The 22,009-nt window shown below is 38.4% G+C and overlaps 1 protein-coding gene across 1 annotated transcript; it reads left to right on the plus strand.

Annotated features, from left to right (window-relative positions):
* The first annotated feature begins 3,906 nt into the window (after window positions 1–3,906).
* LOC127097122 (uncharacterized) lies at window positions 3,907–7,498 on the plus strand. The gene is made up of 4 exons (XM_051035633.1): window positions 3,907–4,300; window positions 4,393–4,510; window positions 7,053–7,144; window positions 7,235–7,498. Exons 1-4 carry the CDS (start codon window positions 4,285–4,287, stop codon window positions 7,297–7,299), a joined length of 291 nt encoding a protein of 96 aa, XP_050891590.1. The 5' UTR covers window positions 3,907–4,284; the 3' UTR covers window positions 7,300–7,498.
* The last annotated feature ends 14,511 nt before the right edge of the window (window positions 7,499–22,009 follow it).

Consider the following 22,009-nt stretch of genomic DNA (forward strand, 5'->3'; position numbering starts at 1 on the left):
CCAATTGGTTGTTCTACTATATTTTGAGGATTGTTTTGTGAATTAGAATTATCCATAGAAAGACGCGTCATTTTTGTTAAAGAATTTCCATTTCTTAAACACATACAAATATTCTGAACATTTCATGTATGCATAACAATTTATAAAAGAAAATTATAAAATCTATAATAGAGAAAAAGTTTTAGCACAAGTCCTGTAACACCCTTCTAAATACCCCCAAATTATTTAATTAAAATAATAATAAATCAATCAGAGTAATTATGCCCCGAAGGGTGTCACACAATTATTTCACAACCATCATCAGAATATCCTGTCATGCTCATTTATTTAATCCAAATTATAAAGTATCTGCATAATACGCAGCGGATAAAATCAATTCAATTATTCACATCATGTAACATATTACATGCAAAATGGTTCACAACCAATCAATAAAATATTCAAACAACCCATCCCGATGTTACATCTATCAGAGCATGACCCACTAGGAGACTACACTAGACTCCAAGCACTAGCTCCTACTCAACTCACTGCTCGTTACCTGAAAAATAGGTGTAAGGGTGAGTTCCTCAATCAATATAATAAGCATTATACAACAGTATGTAATATTAAGTAAATAACGCATCAAATCACCCTAACCAGACTACACACTCAATAACGGCAGCATCAATTCAAATATCATACTCAACCATAACATATCACATATGTATAATCTCCAACTATACTCAACATCAACAACACAACACACAACCCACATATAATACTGGAATACATCCAATCATATTATATGCCATACATTCATTTATGCAATGAGACTCAACATATGCGGTACCGACTCTTCTCGAACATACAGTTCAAGCTCACCGATCCCTCCAGATACGGCTACTAAGCTCACTAGTCCCACTCATTGAGATCTAATGACTCACTCACTAATTCCTCACCGTGGGAATTAGCTACAGCCCCGAAGGCTAGACTATGCACACTACTCATCTAGTATGCAAACATCAACAACAATTCAACAAGAATTCACTCACTAATTCCTCACCATGGGAATTAGCTACAGCCCCACAGGCTATGCCATGCATGCTAATCATCTAGCAATGCAACATCAACAACAACTCAAGAATAGACAATATGCTCACACTATAAGTCATACAACAGTCTATTCACAATGCATGCATAACTGATACATTCACAGTATAATACACACCATCACATATCATCACATTTTATCACAAAAGCAACTCATATCATGCCATATAATCAATCATAGTATTAGCACACCTTACTAATACCTATGCCACTCAAAGCAACGGGAAATGATCCCTATTACATCAGTCCCCAGCTAAGTCACATCACTCAGCCTAAACAGCCAAAAACTGCACCACCATAACACAGGAAATCACAATTTAATATCCACTTCTGCACAGCACAGTTCGCGCCGCGCAGCAGGGTTCGCGCCGCGAACGGTGTGTTACAGAACCCTTCTGGAATTGACAGTTCGCGCCGCGAACGGGGCTTCGCGCCGCGAATCGCGCGCGAACAGAACCCTCTGCTACAGAAAATAGATTTCAGGTCTACAATGGTTTTCCCTATTACGAAACCTATCCGACCCAACCTTCCACAGTCCAATTTACATCAATTAATCGTCCTCATTGTCAACACAATTCATATCTTATTTGATTACACCAAACCTAACACGTTTACATCAAATTCCTACGAATTTCCTCTCGATTCTTCCCCAATTTCATTCATCCCAAAAGTTCACAATTTCACCCTAATCATCCAATTCAGAGGTAATTCAAAGGTCTATCACTACCCATGACATATTATCATATAATACCCGTTAAATCAACGATAAACCCCCCTTACCTGAGTTAATCCGGCAAATTCTGCAGCTTCAAGCTCTTCCTCTTCTCTTGTTCTGCCTTTTGCCCTTTTTCTCTTTCAGCCGCTTCTCTTTTCCTTTTCACGTGAAAACCCTTGTTCCAAAATTGGGACTTTTTATTCCAACTTATATATTCCAATAAATAATTATTCCAATAATTATTACTCCCAAAATAATAATAATAATCCAAAATTCCAATTATTCAATTAAATTAATAAATAAAATATTAATTTAAATTAAATAATTATCTTATTTTAATTGGGGTGTTACAAGTCCCACTGGGCGTGCCAATTTGTTAATGTGAAATTTAGTAAACAAACGTTAGTCTCTTATTAAAGATTACTTGCAGGATCGACCAGATAATTCTAGGACATAATGCTAAATATTTAATGAGTTTTGTATAGAAAAGTAAAGGATTTCGGCTTTTTGAAATCTTTGAGTAAAGTAGTGCAAAAAGGTAGATTGATTGTTTGAAAATGTAAAGAATTTCGACATTGATAAAAGGGTAAGAAGTTTGTAAAAAGGTAATGTAAAGTGACAAGAAATTAACAAAGGAGTGAAACACAAGACTACGAAGAAAGTAAATTAAAGTAAGAGACTTTGCATTTAATTGAAATTGTGTTTCAAAAATCATACATTTTGCTTAGTTAAACTCGTTTCTCGCTATTTTGTGAGTTTTGTAGTGAATTCAATATAACATACTGAATCCTAACACTAGAACTCCTGTTTATACTAAATATAAAATAATTATTTGTAACGTTCTCCTTTTTAGCACTTGACACGTAATTCTTGAATGATTTTTGCCACTGAAGTATCTTCCACGTGTCCCTTTGGATAAGATTGAAAATAGTTACTTGTTTTGAAAATATTTCTTCACGCTAACCACTATTGGTTGACGTGTCTCGCTCATTGCTGACGTCGAAAACATAACAATATTGTTGTCGAAATATTGCACGAAAATCCCTCTTCAGAAAAAAAAAATACTAAATCCCAATTTTGATCCCACACCTGAGGCTTCAACTTCCTCAACTAACAAACTTTTCTAAATCTTTTATTATGTTAAGATTTGACTCTGTCAAAAATCCCTACTTATACCTCCACTAAAAAAAACTCCGATTGAAATCAAAACGAGAAAATTTTACCTTATACCCTTACATTTATCCTTATACCCCTACATTTTATAAAAAATACCAATTTTATCCTTATATATTTTTAAATAATTTATTATTTTATTTTTTAAATATTTTTTAAATTTTATTTTGCATATCGAAAGACTTTGTAAAAGAATTCTGGTAGTCATTTTTCACGTATTTTTTAAACTTTTTTTTATGTATCGGAAGACTTTACAAAAGAGTTCCGGTACACAAAAATTGACTACCGGAACTCTTTTACAAAGTCTTCCGGTATAAAAAAAAAATAAAAAAATGTTTGAAAAATGAATACCGGAACTCTTTTGTAAAGTCTTTCGGTTCACAAAAATTGACTACCGGAACTCTTTTGTAAAGTCTTCCGGTACACAAAAAAATTTTAAAAAAATATTTGAAAATGACTACCGGAACTCATTTGTAAAGTCTTCCGGTACATCAAATTTGACTACAGGAGCTCTTTTACAAAGTCTTCCGGTACACACAAAAAATGTTTAAAAAATATTTGAAAAATGACTATCGGAACTCTTTTGCAAAGTCTTCCGGTACACAAAAATTGACTACCGGAACTCTTTTGCAAAGTCTTCCGGTACATAAAAAAAAACTTGAAAAATGACTACCGGAACTCTTTTGCAAAATCTTCCGGTACACAAAAATGAAAATTTAAAAATATTTAAATAATAAAATAATAAATTAATTAAAAATATATAAGGATAAAATTGATATTTTTTATAAAATGTAGGGGTGGAAGGATAAATGTAGGGATTTGATCCAACAAAAACAAATCAATAAAACTGCAACTAAACCCCCATTAACCATCCGCCGCCCTGGACGAAAATAAAAAGAACAACTAAAAATTGCCGCTTGTAGTCTTAAGAAAAAGATGTGAATGCAGAAAAAAGGGCTGTGATTTTTTTTAGAGACAACTCAAATAGGAACGTTTGATTTTCTTTGAAATAACTCTATTATTATTATACTTTAAATTGAAAAAATCTTATGAAAAATATCAAAAGATATTGCATATTTACAAAAGCCTTGTCGTTTTTCATACAAGAAAAAAAGGGCCTGTCGTTTTTCATACAAGAAAAAAAGAGCCTTGTCGTTTTGGAATTTCACAAAGGTTCGCGAGATTAAACGACACGGAATAGCTGAAAAGGGTATAGGGTTTTTCTCCGATAGGGATACAAAATCTTGATATTCGAATCGCAAAATTCACAATCAAATCACTAATCTAAACCATTAGCGACTGCAATGGTCTGCGAGAAATGTGAATCTCTCATCCTTTTCTTCAATCTATCCATATTCTTTTCTCAGTCGAAAATTCAACTGACTTTCGGTAATTTGAATTCTGGGTTGCAGGTCAGAAGAAATTATCAAAGGTGATAGTACCAGACAAATGGAAAGAAGGAGCTAGCAATACTACTGAGAATGGTGGCCGCAAAATCAACGAGAACAAACTCCTCTCCAAGAAGAACAGGTTCCCATCAACTCAAACCCTCAATTTCTTATTTATTTATTTCAGAATTGTTTCTTAGCTTTTAAATAGGTGATAAAGTTGCAATTTTTTTGTCATTTGTTTGGTATAATTTCAAATTTTGAGGCACTTGGTTGAAATGCTACTCGTGTTACTTCGTTGAGGAGGAACAATCTTCTTAGGAAATGGTAGAGTTGTTACTTTGGGAGGTGCTGTGCATATTTGGTCTCTGTTTTGGGGATATTGATTTCAATACTCCCTGCACGCATTACGTCGCGGACTTGATTGGGTGCTTTAAGCTTATTCTTCTCTAAGGGTTCATACATATTGACAGAAATTGATACTGAATTCAATTCTTTTCACTATTATACCAATGAAGCATTACGGCAACGGAATCTAATGATAGATACAGTGAATTCACTAGGATCGAAATATCCAACTTATGGAATGGAAAGAGAGAAGACCGAGTATTGGTAGAAGCAGAGGGTTTCATCAAATTTCTCACCACTTTGCTTGCCAAGGAATAATATGAATTTCCTCGGATCCCACTATTTGAAATGTAAGTGTTGAACAAGTGGGGAGTCTTGCCTTTTGTACAGAGGATGTGCTCCTAACAAATTTTGAAACTTAGACTATATGCCAATTAGCTGCATGATAGTCATACCCATGATGTGCCATCCAAAGACCAACATAATTGTTAGTTTCAATAGTTGTGCAAAAGTCACAACCCCATATTCCATACTTTTCTATTGGATTTAGTTTATTAGGATCAAAACAGAAGAACGTGTGAACAATCACATCTTCATACAAGCTATTAATGAGGCTTGTCATCGATAACAGCAAAAGGCTTGCACAAATTAATTGTTGGACCAATTAATACCCAAGGTCCGATTTTACATGTCAACCATTTGTGAACAATCATAGCAAGTGACTCCTACAAACTGCATTCTGAATTAAAAGTAAACGATAGCACTGTCATGTGCCATGATAGAATTGATTATAGTATTATCATTAAAAATATATAGAGCCGTGCATGTAATATTTCCATGATTTCTGCTTAGTTTGAATGCCATATACTGAATTCCAGAATGAGAAAACCATTGACCAATCAAAAGGCTCACCAGGTTCATATGTAGTTGTTTTGTTGCTTTATCTTCCTGATGGATATGAGCAAGTAGGACCTTAGTTTGAATAATGATTATCCTTATATCTTTTTCATTCTCAAATATTAACTTGAGGACATCCACAAGAGACCTGTGTGCTAGAAAAATAACAATTAGTGTGCCAATGAAACACTACAACAATGAAATCTAATGATAGATACAATCAATTCACATGGATGATATTAGCCAATTCGTGGAATGGAAAGACTAAATACAAATGGAAATAGAGAAGACTGAGTACGGATAGTGTCCTAGTACAGTAGTGGGACCCAAGCGAGAATGAGAGGATTTCATCAATTATTTCATCACTTTTCTTGCCAACCATTGCTCTGTTTTCTAGAAGGTCCAGAGAATACTTTGTTAGCTTTATTCCGATAATTATTGGATCAACTGACACATGTCCTTGTTCTCTAACCAAGTTGTTGACTCTACTTTGATTTGATGACTTTGCATTTTCTCTATTGGTATCATAACATCTTCGACTTCTTTTTTGGAACAATCTTTTTTTATTTGTAGGTTTGATATGGTTGGTTGTATTGTACAAGTTGTGAAAGAAACCTAATGTTTTTAGGTGGCAGTTAGTGATGGAGGACTAGGTAGCTATTTTGATAGAGTATTTTGAACAAGCTAATCAATTGTTGGATGTCACTAGCACTTGATAGTTGGTTGTGTAAATAAATTTTCTGTATGCTAATGCAACTATATATCCGCTGCCATTCAAAAAAACATTCGCTATTACCATGCATTTTATATATTGCCGTTTTTTCATGGTGAGGATTGACATTTCTCTCATACTTTCACCATGGTCACTTGCCCTCTTCATGTTACCCTCTACAATTTAGTGTCTTTCCTTAGAAACATTATGTTTTCGTTTTGTCGCCACTAGAGCACGTTTAAAATTGGATATTTGTATTTTGATTGAGGCGGCTCTAGGAAAATATTTTTGATGATTTACGTGGCTCAAACTTCAGAATGGCTAGGATACATTTTAGCTTTTTATACGCCATGTTTTGTCACTGCATGTGTGCACATAGCTTGGGCTTCTAAATGATCTTCATAAGCACTGTTTCCTAGTTGTGCATTTATATCAAGTAATAATGGCTATCAGTATGGCTCAACATCCGTCCGAATTGTCAAGATTGTGGGTTAAGAATGAGTGACGTTGTGGAATAGAGTAAGTTCTGTCCAGTACATAGAATGTATAAGAGGGCTGTGCCATTACCTTTCGCAAGTGTTTATTCATTTACTCTTGTACTTGTATACATGATTATCAGTACCATTGGCAAGTTTTCTATGTACTACGTAACTTGTTATTTGTCACACACCCTGCATTTTTTTCAATTAAGTGAAGATTGTTCTTATTGTAAATTAATTCCTTGCAGATGGACCCCTTATGGAACTACTAAGTGCATCATTTGCAAGCAGCAAATGCACCAGGATGGCAAGTATTGTCACACTTGTGCCTACTCAAAAGGTGATATTTCATGTTCAGATGTTTTGCTTTTGCTGCTATACTGTATCATGAAAGTCCATAACTCAATTCTGACGTGCTTTGTATTTGCAGGAGTTTGTGCGATGTGTGGCAAACAAGTTCTTGACACCAAGTTTTATAAGCAAAGCAATGTGTAGGGAGGGAGTCTGCTTCATTCTGCATATTCTTGGTGCATGATAGCATTCCCTTTCTATCCAATATGTGTTGCTAACACTGTAACTGAAGATGTAAAAAATAAATACTGTGAGAATGAGGGAGTCTTCTATTGTGCCATATATGTAATTTACTGATTGAATGTTAACTCTTGATCTAAAATTTCTGCACCTTTGGCGTTAATTTCCTGTTTCCTTGATCAAAATTGATTTATTTTGAAAGATATTTTGGGACTTTCTTATTCGAAAACTTTATCTAAATAATCCATTTTTTCAAATAAATACCCAAAACAACCCATTTTTCCATCGATTACCCAAAACAACCCACTTTTCCATCTATTTTCCAAACTAATCCAATTTCAAACAAATTTTTTTTCTCAAAACAAAGGAGGCGCCAAAACATAAGAGTGGCGCCTGCGTACAACCCATAGGAGGAAGTGTCAATCCAATTGCTGACAATGTACAAATATATAGGATAGAGAGTACATTCTCTTTTCTACGTGTTTGTACACTGTCGTCAATTGGATTGACGTCTCCTCTTTCTTATGTGCTGTATACAAGGGTCAATTGGATTGACACCTCCTTTGTTTTGAGATTTTTTTTTTGAAAGTGGGTTAGTTTGAGAAATAGATAGAAAAGTGGGTTGTATTGGGTATTTATTTGAAAAATGGGTTATTTAGATAAACTTTTCTTCTTATTCTGGTATATGAATCCAACAAAGTATAAGCCTCCTATCATATCGACCGTCATTAGATATTTTGGGGATATTATGGAAATCAAGTTTAGATGAGAAAAAATTAATATTATTGCAATAGTTGTTCACATTTCATATTGAGATAAGGGGAATGAGACTTCAACATTGGAGGATTTGCTTTGTGAATTTATTTTGGAGTCTAAATATATGGGTTTCTCTTTTTGTCATTCAACTTGTCACTTCATGAGAAGTTTTTACTCTTTGGAATCTTAATTTTGTTTCTGATGACAACTTTTTAAACTTCAATTATGTTATCATCGTCGACATAAATGTATTACAAATGATGTGACGGTTTTGATGTTTACATGCTTCGTTTGATAGTAGAAGAAAAATCAAATAAGTTTGAAGGATTGGCAATCTACTCATTCTTAAAAATTCTTCATGTTGACAAGTTAATCTACATGCATGAAAATATTTTATTTGAAATGATTGAAAAAAGAAGACATTACAGCTTACAATATTATCATAGTCATCGTATAATCATCGGTTGGATTTCCCTTCTCTCATTCCTCACGCATCAGATATGAGGATATGAGTTTGTGAAAATAGAATTCAGAGATTTTAGTTTAAGAAGATTAGAATGGTGTTCTTAGAAATTTATATTATTTGTAGATGTTTTTGATTGACTGCATTTTGTGTTAAAACAATAACTGTACTCTGATGTCTTGACTGATGTCATGACATGCTTGAGTAGTATACTGCAGGATTAGCTAATACAGGATTTATTGAATGTCAAACTGGATGTTATGACATTCATCCCTGACAGCAGATACTGAACTATAGAATAGTTGGTTTTTCTGTTATAGCTCAGTATTTATTTCAGTCTGTTTTTCAGGAGAATGACAGACCTAGCACATAGTCTATTGTCTGGATGTCAAACTGAATGTTATGACATTCATTCCTGACAGCAGATATTGAATTATAGGCCAGTTAGTTTTTCTGGTATAGTTCAGTATTTATTACAGACTATTATTTCAGGAAACCAACAGCTGAGCTAGAATTAAAGCTGTCTAGCATATGGCCTATGTTCTGAACGTCAAACTGAATGTTATGACATTCATTCCTGATAGCATATGCTAAAGTGTAGGCTAGTTAGTTTTTCTGTTTCAGTATTTATCTCAGACTGTTTTTCAGGAATCTAACAGCTGTGCTAAAATCCAGGAAACTAACAGAAGAGCTAAATTCAAGAGCCCTAACAAATGGCCTATTTGTTAGCACCCTAATATGTGGAAATTAGGTTAACTTGCTTAACCTTAATTTTAGGAAATTCAAGTACAAGGCCCAAGTGCTGCATTATAAAAGGATGACAATCCTACTTTCAGCGATCAAGGGGTTTGAAGCGTGAAGAATTAATTGTATCATCATACTTCACTGCTGTATTTTATTTGTGTCTTGTATTAGGTTTAACTTGTGAGCCAAGCAATTATCACCTAGATGATTGCATTGGACTAGGGTGTTCATTGAGTTGTAAGTGTTGTGTCACTCTAAGCTTTTAAGCGTGAGTGCTGTGTTTCTTGATTAAAGCTGTTAAGCACAATCAAGAGTTGTTTGAAGTATAACTTCGCCATTTAACTTTAAACTAATTAAAGGTTGTAATCACTGTGGTGATTGAGGGGGAGTGAGTAGGAACTCTGGTCTTAGTTTAGATTGAAATTGCATTGGGTAGGTATTAAGTGATAGGATTAAACAGTTGGTTTAAGGCCTGAATTAATACTGCTAATAGTGGATTTCCTCCCTGGCTTGGTAGCCCCCAGACGTAGGTGTGTTTGTCACCGAACTGGGTAAACAATTCCTTGTGTTATTTACTGTCTTTTACATTTACGTTCTGCATCATTCTTGTCTGCGCAGAATTGGATGTCATAACTTCCAGTGTGACATCGATAGTCCGTTACTAGAATTTCATTATTGAATGTTATATTTGCATATTTTATTTTGATGGAATATAGTTAGTGAAATTAAAGTTTTTATTCCTAGTTGAATGTTATGATAAAATTATTCTGTCATTATTTTGTAATTAATTTGTAGTTATTACTTATACGTAATTATGCTTCTCTTAAAAAAATTAGGTCAACTCTTATGTATTATATATACCTTTTGATAATAATAATAATGAGAAATACATAGAAATTTCAATTATTTTATATTTATCACATTTTTAAAAAGATCATGACCTACCTTTTCTCCAACCCAAGTATCAGCCGCTGTCGTGTCTTCTCCCTTTGCATCGCCGTCGCTCTTGTTTCACCCTTCCCTTTAGCGCCCTTCTCTCCTTCCCACTACTGTCAGACTTATCACCTCTTCCCTCAGCCTGCGTTGTCGGCCTTTCTAGCACCCCCAACCCTTCTTGCGGTCATTGCTCATCTTTGTCCTCTCTTCCTGCAACATGTTTTCCTCCTCCAATGACAAAAACAACATGAAGAATCCTCCTCCCAAGGTGGATACCCCGACACCACCTCTCTCATCTCATGCAAAGCCAATATTTTATTCCTCTCAATGTTTCCAACATTAAGAATAATATTCCTTTTATGCTTGACATGGAAACTGATTGCTATGGCACATGGGTTGTCTATTTCATATTAATGCCTGCTCCCACCGAGTCCTACATCATATTATGCGTTCAGATAACAAACATCCACTGCATGTCATTGACCTCACTTATGACCATCGTGCCACTTTGAATGCCACCGTGCTTCAGTGGATCTTGCTAACCACCATCGTGGAACCTGGAACCCAATTTTGGTTGTCCAGAAGCGTTAAGATTACCTCTTCCAGGATAATTAGAACGCATTTGTTGTCACTCTTGAGCATGAATTCTCTGGTGTTTGCATGAAAACTTTTCCAAATGTCTCTGTATACTAGGGGTGTACATGGGTCGGTTTGAGTTGAATTTAGTCAAAATCATGATCCAACGCATACAGGGTACACCAGTTTGTGCGAGGTAAAACAATCACCCACAATACCATTGGGTCGATTTGGATAAAACCACAAATTTGCGGGTTAGATTGAGTTGGGTAGTGGGGTATCCAATCCCCCCCCCCTTTTTTCTTTCTTATATAATTATAAATCACGTGTCATATTTTTTCTTAATAAATAATTTAATATATTACCTCTATTTTTTTAAACATCAAATGTATAAGTGCACGTTAAAATTCATCATAAACATATTTGAAAAAAATCAAAGTTACATTACGATAATACCTAGAATTGCATAAAATACATGCAACTTACAAGAATTAGCATCAAAATAATCAAAGTGAGACATCTTAAATAAGTTAAAAGCATTACTTACAAAAATGAAATACGTATGAAAGGTTGTAATTCTAGGAATCAAGATTAAAAACATCAAAGTCATCACTCATAAAATTACAAAAAAAAAAAAAGAGTAAAAAGATAGTCACTCAAAAACTAATGAGTTTCGTGGGTTAGGTGTGGCTTTACCCATAACCCAATTATTTTGAATGGGTTTTCATGTTTAAAAACTGTGTTCACACAATAATCAGACCCAACCCATTTTTTTGGGTCGGTTTGGATGAGTTTTATTGTTTTTTTTTTGTTTACCCAACCCATGTGCACCTCTACTGCATACTGCCAACGTCTGAAGACGCTTTCTAATCAGCTACGAGATGTTGATGCTCCTGTGAACAATCAATATCTGGTCATTTAGCTCATCTTCGACCTTACTAATGCCTACTGGAGTGTTGCCACCTTGATTCGCCATAACAACTTGCTTCTTTCTTCTCAACACGATCGTTCCATGCTCACATTGGAAGAAGTAAGTTTGGCAAAGATGAGGCCCATTGAGTCTCCTGCCGCTTATTTTACCACCCAACAGTGTGCTTCTGACGACTCATCCCAGAGCACCAACCGTCGTTCCAGAAACTGCTCTCGTTCTCACAACGCTCAAAATCGGGGTGAGAATCATCGTAACTATGACGATCATCGTGGTGGAAGCATACAAAGCTCCCCTCATTGGCATCAGTAACCACAAGAATAGTATCCCCCTTACCAACAATGGGGTTGGACTCCGCCCATGCCTCAATGCCCATATCTTACCTCTCAACGGACTTGCCTGTCATACGGTGAACTGACTTGGGGTGTTTTGCTTTTAATCGCAATGTCGCGGATAGCAAGAGTCGCCACCGACTTTTCTTTTATCCAATAAGGAAAGGTGGAAAAGAACAGGAAAGACCTTAATTAGATTTTGGGTTCGGGAGGTACATTATACAAAGGGAAGGTGTTAGCACCCTTTGTATCCATGGTTATCCATGGGCTCTTAATTGCTTGATCACTTATGTTTGTCTGAAAAAAGTGGTTGTGAATTGTTTAGAAAATGTTTTGAAAAGAGAATTTAACGTTATAATGATTCTTGTATGAATGTATACAAAGTGGTTATCTCGTTTAGTTTTGAAAGTTGTTTAGAAAAATATAACTCGGTAGTGATTCTAGTATGAATGTATACCAAGTGGTGATTTTCTAAAAGATGTTTTGAAAGGCGTGGGGTGTGAAAAATATTTTAGGTTGTGAGCCAGCAATTAAGAGTTATACCTTCCTAGGGTCTTTAGGGGCATTTCCTATCCTTATGAGGGTAAAACTGTCCTTACTATTGAGAAGTAAGTAGTCTTGTCCTTTTGGATTTAAGGGTCATCGTAGGGTCATCGATTGGTCATTGAAGGCAACATTTGTAAGGATACCTTAGCATTCGAAGGGACGATCATCATTTAACCGTAGGCTACACTGAAGGGTCATCAAGGGACAAAATCATATATTCGAAGGCAACATCCGAGGGACTATGATTTATTTTATGATGATTTAATCGAAGGGTCTTGGCTAAGTATATCCCCACATTCGCGGGACATGACCATTATACCGTAATACCGTAGGGCAACAAAGAGAGGTCCAAGATCACATATTCATAGGCCGTACTTTACAATCAATTAGGTAATTAGGAGGAATCCCCACATTAAAATTAATACATTAAGATCAATTAAGCAATTTAGGGTGGATCTTTGCCATAAAAATTAATACATTAAAATCAATTGAGTAATTCAGGGTGAATCTCCACAAGGGTATCCCACAAATAAAGTGGAATACCTAACAAGCAATCTTTTCCTGGGGTATGTGAACCTTTACAAAACTCAACAAAACATGTTAGAACACCAAATCTGGGTGCAATCGAGGATTACACCACAAAAAAAATCACAACAGTAAATAGGGTCGGGTAAATGATGCATGGATATGATAAAACATGAGTGAAAACTCAGAATAGAAAAGTCAGCTACTGTCACGTTCGCTCCTGCCTCGCCTAGCGAAGGCTTAGCGAATACTCGCTGCATGCTCGCTTAGCGATGTGCTAGCGAGCGGCTGCGGATTCTGGTTTTGACATCAGCACAATTTCAACCAATTTTATGCCTTATGGCTTTCATTACAGCAATTATATGGTTAATCATTTAAGGTATTCAGGTACATACCAAAATTCACATGCCAGACTTAAGATATTTTCAGAAATTTAATCATAATACCATATGCAAATTAAGAACATAAGGCAGTAATAGCAATGTAAACCTGTTTGCAATTGAATGGCCACTTTGAATCGGCAAATCGGATTGAATTGGGCAGAAGTAAACCTTGATGCCACCGAGTTCCTTCAGGGTTTGCCTCCCGTGAGTGTTAGGGTTTGCTTGCTAGGGTTCTCCTTTCTCCGTTTTTTCGTCCCCTTTTCGTGACTGAAGTGTCGGTATTTATAGTGATTGTGGTGACCTAATGGGCTCAGAATGAAGCCCAAAAATTCTGATGTTCACAAGCTTCGCTAGGCGAGCGTGTAGCGAAGGTTCGCTAGGCGAGCGTGTAGCGAAGGTTCGCTAGGCGAAGGAATTGCTCGCCTAGCGAGCAGGCCAGTTTGGGCCATTTTCTGGATTGGGCCTGTTGTGAGCTGGGCTTTTGTTCCTTTAAGGTCAGTGTCTTGCAGAACAAGTTGGAGTGCTTCGAGAAATGTTTTGCAAGATTAATGGGCAAATTTTGAGGTATGACAGCTGCCCCTGTTCAACATTCTTGAACCGAGAGAGTTAGGATGGCATGTATGCCATTCGTGGTTTGGAGGTGGAAGATTATTGAACACTAGAATGCCCCAAAAATTTGCACTTGTCAATTAGTCTTGATGGAGATGGGCTTAAAGATGCCTTCCAGGAAGTTTGATGATGAGAGCTTCAGATTGTGTCATACGTTAGACGATATCTGAAGACATGGGTGTCATACCGGGTCGTACGTTAGACCGTATAGTGAGTCGCCCATTAGGCTGTCGACTTCGCTGGGGAGTCAGAGTGTGTCATACACTGCTGGGGATAAGGGATCAGAATAGATCATACGCTAGACCGTATCTGAATAGCAGAGTGAGTTGTTCCTTAGGCGGGTGACTCCGCCGGGGATGCAAGATCAGAATGGATCATACGCTAGATCGTATCTGAGTTGCAGAATGGGTCGTCCATTAGGCAGTATCTGAGAGGGGTAGTCGTATGCTAGGCTACACGTCAGAATGTACCGTACGCTAGGTAGTCTCTGAGAAATGAAAGGTCCAACTGGGTCGTAAATTAGACCGTATTGGAGTAGTTGAAGGTCAGAATGGATCGTCCGTTAGATCGTATCTGAGTGGAAGGAGTCATATGTTGAGCTGAATCAGAATGAACCGTGCGTTAGACTGTATCTGATCGTATTTGTAGATGCTGTATTTGCAATAAATGGCCGGGATGGGCTTAAAGATACCATCCTTAGGAGGATAATTAACCTGAAAAATAAAGTTAGCTTCATGCCATGTCATGATGCATGAGATGTTTTATGCTTTTGACAATAAATGCGAACAATGTATGCATGTGTATGCTGTGAAATGATGTAATGAATGAATTATGCATCTGGAAAGTTCTTCCCGAGGACTCCACTGGGGAAATAAATCTCAGTCTTCTGGTTGGAGATACTGGTATCGGTGATCCTTTCTTAGCTGGGGATACTTGATTCTTGTCTGATGGTGGGAATATCTACTGGGGATGGAAGAGATGATCCGTCTGTCTGGTGATGCCGACCTCTTCTGGGAAATAGCTGGTTTTTGTTGGGGAATAGAATTAGCAATCGGACTTGTTGGAAAGCATGGTTAGACCTTTTTCTCGATCCTGAAGTCTTTTAGTAATTGATATTGCTATTTTATGTATGTATTTTTGGTAAACATTGATCATATTCAAATGCATATATTAATTCAACTTAAATCAATGGACGTTTACGCAAACAAAACAGACAAAGTAAAAACAAAATCATCTTTTAGGAAATAAAATTGTATTGATTTTGAAAGAGGGCCTATAAACAGGCAATTCGTGTACAAAGAGACAGAAATCCTAGTAAGAGGAAATTGTCGAGAAAACAAAGAAAAAGCTATGAAGGAAAAGCTCTGTTGATTTTAATTCTGCTACTGTCATTATGTCTTCAAGTATCTCATCCCTTGTTGTCGGATGGAAGTGATTAGCTTGTTCAGTCCTTTGAACTGGGTTGAAGCTGACTGAGAACGGGACATAGTCTTAAGCTTTAATCCCTAATTTTTGCCTGGACCGCCTTTTCAGGTTTTCAGTCCACCAGGATACCCTTTTTTACCCAAGCCGCCTTTTCAGGTTTTCGACTTGCCGGGTGTACATTTTTATATGTTTATCCCTAATTTTTGCCCGAACCCTTTTTGGCTCGCCGGGATGCCCTTACTTTTGCCTAGACACGTCGACCTAGCGGGTCTTTTATGCGTAGTATTTTTTAACTATGTCTGCGTTCACTGGATGCGGGAAATCTTCACCATCCATCGTAGCAAGTATCATGGCTCCACCGGAGAATACCTTCTTAACTACAAATGGCCCTTCGTATGTGGGAGTCCATTTGCCCCTGGGATCACCTTGTGGTAGAATGATACGCTTGATAACTAAGTCACCGATTTGGTACACTCGTCTCTTGACCTTTTTGTTGAATGCCTGGGTCATGCGCTTCTGATATATCTGCCCATGACAAACAGCCGCGAGTCTTTTTTCATCAATCAAATTTATCTGATCGAGTCGAGTCTGAATCCATTCATCCTCATCTAAGCTTGTCTCTTTCATGATTCTTAGAGAGGGAATCTGAACTTCCACCGGTAAGACGACTTCCATTCCGTAGACTAAAGAGAAAGGAGTTGCCCCTGTCGAAGTGCGTACTGAAGTGCGATAACCATGAAGAGCAAACGGTAACATCTCATGCCAGTCTTTGTACGTTACGGTCATCTTTTGTATGATCTTCTTGATGTTCTTATTAGCAGCTTCCACAGCACCGTTCATCTTTGGCCGGTACGGAGAAGAGTTATGGTGTTTTATTTTGAACTGCGTGCAGAGTTCAGCAATCATCTTGTTGTTCAAATTAGTGCCATTATCAGTGATAACTCTTTCAGGGATGCCGTATCGACAGATGAGATTATTCTTGATGAATCGTGCCACCACATTCCTGTTAACAGAAGCAAATGAGGCTGCCTCTACCCACTTTGTAAAATAATCAATAGCAACAAGAATGAAACGATGTCCATTAGAAGCAGTAGGTTTAATCTCTCCAATCATATCAATGCCCCACATTGCAAAGGGCCAAGGGGCCGTCAACACGTTTAATGGAGCAGGAGGTACATGTATTTTATCCGCATAGATCTGACACTTGTGACAAGTTCTGGCACTTGTGACAAGTTCTGGCATGATGGTGGCAATCAGCTTCCATGGTAGACCAATAATACCCTGATCTCAGAATCTTCTTGGCCATTGTATGTCCACTAGAGTGAGTCCCAAAAATACCGTCATGCATGTCTTCCATAATCTTTTCTGCTTCCTTTTTATCCACACAGCGAAGCAAAGTCGAGTCATGATTACGTTTGTATAATACTCCATTACTCAAAAAGAATTTAGCGGAGAACCTCCTCAGGAATTTTCTGTAATTGATGGACGCCCCTTCAGGGTATTCCCGAGCTTCTAAATACCTTTTTACTTCGTGGAACCACGGTTTCTCTTCTACTTCATCAGTGTTAAGTTCATAACAATATGCTGGTTCATCTAGTCGTTCAATGGTGATCCTGGGAGCTTCATTGTCCCATCTGACTCTGAACATAGATGACATGGTGGCCAAGGCGTCTGCCAACTGATTCTCCTCTCGTGGAATATGTTCGAATGTAATCTCTTCAAAGTATGGGATTAATGTCAACACCCGCTCTCGATAAGGGATGAGATTCGGATGTTTAGTGTCCCATTCTCCTTTGATCTGACTGATTACTAAGGCTGAGTCTCCGTATACGCTTAAAAACTTGATTCTCAGGTCTATAGCAGCTCTGAGTCCCAAAATACATGCTTCATACTCGGCCATATTATTGGTACAATCGAAACATAGTCTAGCAGTGAAAGGTGTGTGACAACCCTTGAGGGAAACGATTACAACACCAACACCATTGCCCAACGCATTAGAGGATCCATCGAAAACCATAGTCCATCGGGATCCTAGTTCGGGTCCTTCATCCGGTCCAGGTTCTTCATAATCAGTAACAAACATGACATCCTCATCTGGGAACTCAAAATTCATAGATTGGTAATCATCCACCGCCTGATGAGCCAAATGATCGGCCAGCACGCTTCCTTTGATTGCTTTCTGGGTAGTATACTGGATATCATACTCTGTTAAAATCATCTGCCATCTCGCTATTCTTCCGGAGAGGGCAGGTTTCTCAAATATGTATTTGATGGGATCCATCTTAGAAATCAACAAAGTGGTATGGTTCAACATATACTGTCTTAGTCGGCGAGCAGCCCAGGCCAAAGCACAGCAAGTTCTCTCGAGCAACGAGTACCTTGTTTCACAGTCGGTAAACTTTTTGCTCAGGTAGTATATGGCATGCTCTTTTCGACCAGACTCGTCATGTTGCCCCAACACACACCCCATTGAATTTTCTAACACGGTCAAATACATGATTAGAGGTCTTCCTTCAACTGGTGGTATCAGGATCAGAGGTTCCTGGAGATACTTCTTGATTTTGTCAAAAGCTTCTTGACATTCGTCATTCCATATCATCTCTTGATTCTTCCTCAGTAGTTTGAAGATGGGTTTGCAGGTAGCGGTCAAATGGGAGATAAACCGGGCAATGTAATTCAAATGTCCCAAGAAACCTCTGACTTCTTTATCTGTACGGGGCACTGGCATTTCTTGGATAGCTCTCACCTTAGCCGGGTCAACCTCAATTCCTTTACCACTGACAATAAATCCCAAGAGTTTACCGGATCTTACTCCAAAGGTGCATTTGTTCGGGTTCAATCTCAGCTTGTATTTCTTCAACCTCTCAAACAATTTGTACAAATGATCGAGATGTTCTTCTTCAGTATTAGATCGGGCTATCATGTCATCCACATATACTTCTATTTCATGATGAATCATGTCATGGAACAAAACCACCATAGCACGCTGGTACGTTGCCCCGGCGTTCTTTAAACCGAATGGCATTACTTTGTAACAGAAAGTGCCCCATTGCGTCACAAACGTAGTTTTCTCCATGTCTTCAGGTGCCATCTTAATCTGGTTGTAACCCGAGAATCCATCCATGAAGGAGAATACTTTGTGTTGAGCGGTATTGTCTACCAGAACGTCAATGTGCGGGAGTGGAAAGTCATCTTTGGGACTCGCTTTATTCAGATCTCTGTAATCGACGCACATTCGTACCTTACCATCCTTCTTCGGTACCGGTACCACATTAGCAACCCATTGAGGATAAGAAGTAACAGCCAGAAAACCTGCATCAAATTGTTTCATAACCTCGGCTTTGATTTTCTCAGACATTTCAGGGCGCATGCGAAGAACCTTTTGCTTAACAGGACGACACTCTTCCTTCGTTGGCAAACGATGCATTACTATATCAGTGTCCAATCCTGGCATGTCTTCATAAGACCAAGCAAAAATCTCTATATAGTCATGTAACATCTGAATCAATCTTTCTTTGATACTGTTTTCCAAGCCTGCTCCTATTTTGACTTCTTTCTTGTCCACTTCAGTACCCAGGTTTACAATTTCGATTGACTCTTCATGCGACTGTATAGTCTTCTCTTCTTGCAGTACCAGTCTGGCAAGTTCTCCAGGTACTTCACAATCTTCCTCACTTCCATCCTCAGCTTGGTAGATCGGATTTTCAAAGGCATAATGAACAGTAGTAGAACTATTATCAACAGGATCCAGAGTGGGTGTGGATCTGCAATTTGTTACGTGAGTGTGTGTAAGAAAACATAGCTTTTTCGGAAGATGACAGGAAAGATAAAGAGCGCAATATTTGAATGCAAAAAGTCCATTGATTTATTGAATATGAATATGCTTATGAAAATGACAAAACCCTTAACAAATTAGCTATTGTACCCCGGGCATAAACACAATGCTTTAAGAAGTTCAACTATAAAATTTAAAAATTGCAACACTAAAACAGACAATAGCAATTACTCCTGACTAAAGGAAATCGGGATAGTGTCTTCAGCCTTCCAATTATTGAGTCCGTCATCAATTGTTGGGAAAATCCAGCTATCCAGATCGCAATCGCTATCAGCATCTTCTACAGCATTAATTTGATCTTTGACCATCCTTTCAGAGTTAAATCCCAGACCAGACTTGTCAGACTTGTATGGTACGTTGATCAGTTGACCCCAACCAGTACGACCACCATTTTCAACCACGGCTTGAGCATCCTTCAGAGAAATCATGGCAGGAGGAGCACGGATAACCTTGGGCACACAGGAAGTCGGCTTAAGGACAGGACTGGTCGGAGGAACTACTTCAAATGACTGAGAAGGAGTCTCCAAGAATTCGCCATCCATCTCAACGTATCTGAAGGCCTGCACACTACTGACAATGTACTCTTCTTCTCCATACACGGTGACAATCTTACCCTCTATTGGATATCTCAGCTTTTGATGGAGAGATGAAGCTACAGCACTTGCCCCATGAATCCAAGGGCGTCCCAGCAAGCAGGAATAGGCAGGACGGATGTTCATCACGTGAAAGGTAGTGTTGAAGATTTGAGGTCCTATCTTGATAGGGAGAACCACTTCACCGTGAACGACGCTTTTTGCACCGTCGTACGCACGCACCACAGTATCACTAGGTTTCAATTCGATGCTCTGACAGTCAAGCTTATCGAGTACAGCTTTTGGTAGCACATTCAAAGAAGAGCCATTATCGATCAACACATGAGCCAAGGTGATCCCCTTACACTCAATGGAGATGTGCAGAGCTTTGTTATGATTCTTTCCTGCTGGTGTCAGATCAGCATCGGAAAAGCCTAGGCCATTGTCAACAGTCAGGTTAGCAACATAGTTTTTGAACTGATCGACAGATGTCTCCTGAGGTACATGAGCGGTCTTCAAGAATTTGATCAATGCATTGGCATGAGATTCAGAAGATAACAACAAGGATAACATCGAAATTTTAGACGGGGTATGCCCCAACTGTTCTACCACATCAAAATCACTCTTACGGATGATTTTCAGCATTTCCTCCATTTCCTGCTTGGCAACATTTTCAGCAGTAACTTCGAACGGTGTCTTTGACTGAGGAGGGTTGACTGGTTCCTCGCCTCGAGTTTCAGGGACGGGAGGTGAGATTTCTGGAGAGAAGATCCTTCCACTTCGAGTAACTTTACTAGTCCCAACAATGTCATTAGGATTAGCAGAATTACCAACTTGCTTTACGCCATGGATGTAAACATCACCTCCATAATTCCACGGAATGGCTTTGCTGGAGGAATACGGTACTGGGCCAGGTGCAGTAATGATTAGGGGAGCCACCTTGGGCTCAGCAGTAATCTTCACAGGCGCTCTAGTAGCGGTAATCTTCACTGGAACTTTGGACCTAGCAATCACAGATATTTCTTCAGTAGGGTTTTCCACCTTATGAACCTTTTCGAAGAGAATTGTGCGATCATCCATCAGCCGTTGAATACCATTCCTCAACTTCAAGCACTCATTGGGTCGGAGTATACAGCGATCGCAATTTTCAGCACAACTTGGAAATAAACCAGCTTGCAATAAATTCTTCTTGATGATCAGGAGAGGAGATGTTAAATCAGCTACATTAGAAATGTGAGAATTGTCATCCATAGCATTGACAGCCTTGTCATGATTAGGCATAGGTGCAGTGATGACGTTAGGAGTCTCCGGAGGCTCAAATTCAATTTCTCCAGCTTCGATCATATCCTGAACCTTATTCCTCAATGACCAGCAATCGTTTGTATCATGTCCGGGGCTATCGGAGTGATATGCACACCTGGCATTGGGATTATAACGAGAAGAAGCAGTGTTGGGTTTCGTAGGAGGATCTCTGAGGGTGATCAGATTTTCCTTTAGCATTCCCTGCAGTGCCTGTGCCAAGGTCATATTGATCCTGGTAAACTGCCTTCTTGGCTTGTCTTGTTTGGGCTGGAAGTTTTGAGATGGCGGTGCTGCAATCGTAACCGCTCCAATGGTATGGTCACGATTTTTCTTGTTACGACCCTTTTGACCGTACACAGCATTTGATTCATTCCTCCCCTGATAGGACCTTTTGGTGCTTGCAGGGGTAGCCGCCTGTATCTTTCCACTTCGGATGCCGCTTTCAACACGCTCACCTGTCAATATAAGTTCAGTGAAACCTGATGAAGAATTTCCCAGTAGATGGCTGTAGAATGGGCCAGTCAGTGTGCCCATGAACATGTCCACTAATTCTCGGTCAGTCATAGGGGGTTTGACTCTGCCAGCCAAATCTCTCCATTTCTGAGCATATTCTTTGAAGCTTTCTTTGGATCCCATAGTCATATTCTGCAACTGTAGCCGAGTAGGCGCTAGTTCAGAGTTATACTGGTACTGTTTATAGAAAGCTGTTGCTAAATCAGTCCAGGTGCGGATGTCAGAGCTC

This window comes from Lathyrus oleraceus, chromosome 6 (genome assembly GCF_024323335.1).
Source record: "Lathyrus oleraceus cultivar Zhongwan6 chromosome 6, CAAS_Psat_ZW6_1.0, whole genome shotgun sequence".
Taxonomy (NCBI): domain Eukaryota; kingdom Viridiplantae; phylum Streptophyta; class Magnoliopsida; order Fabales; family Fabaceae; genus Lathyrus; species Lathyrus oleraceus.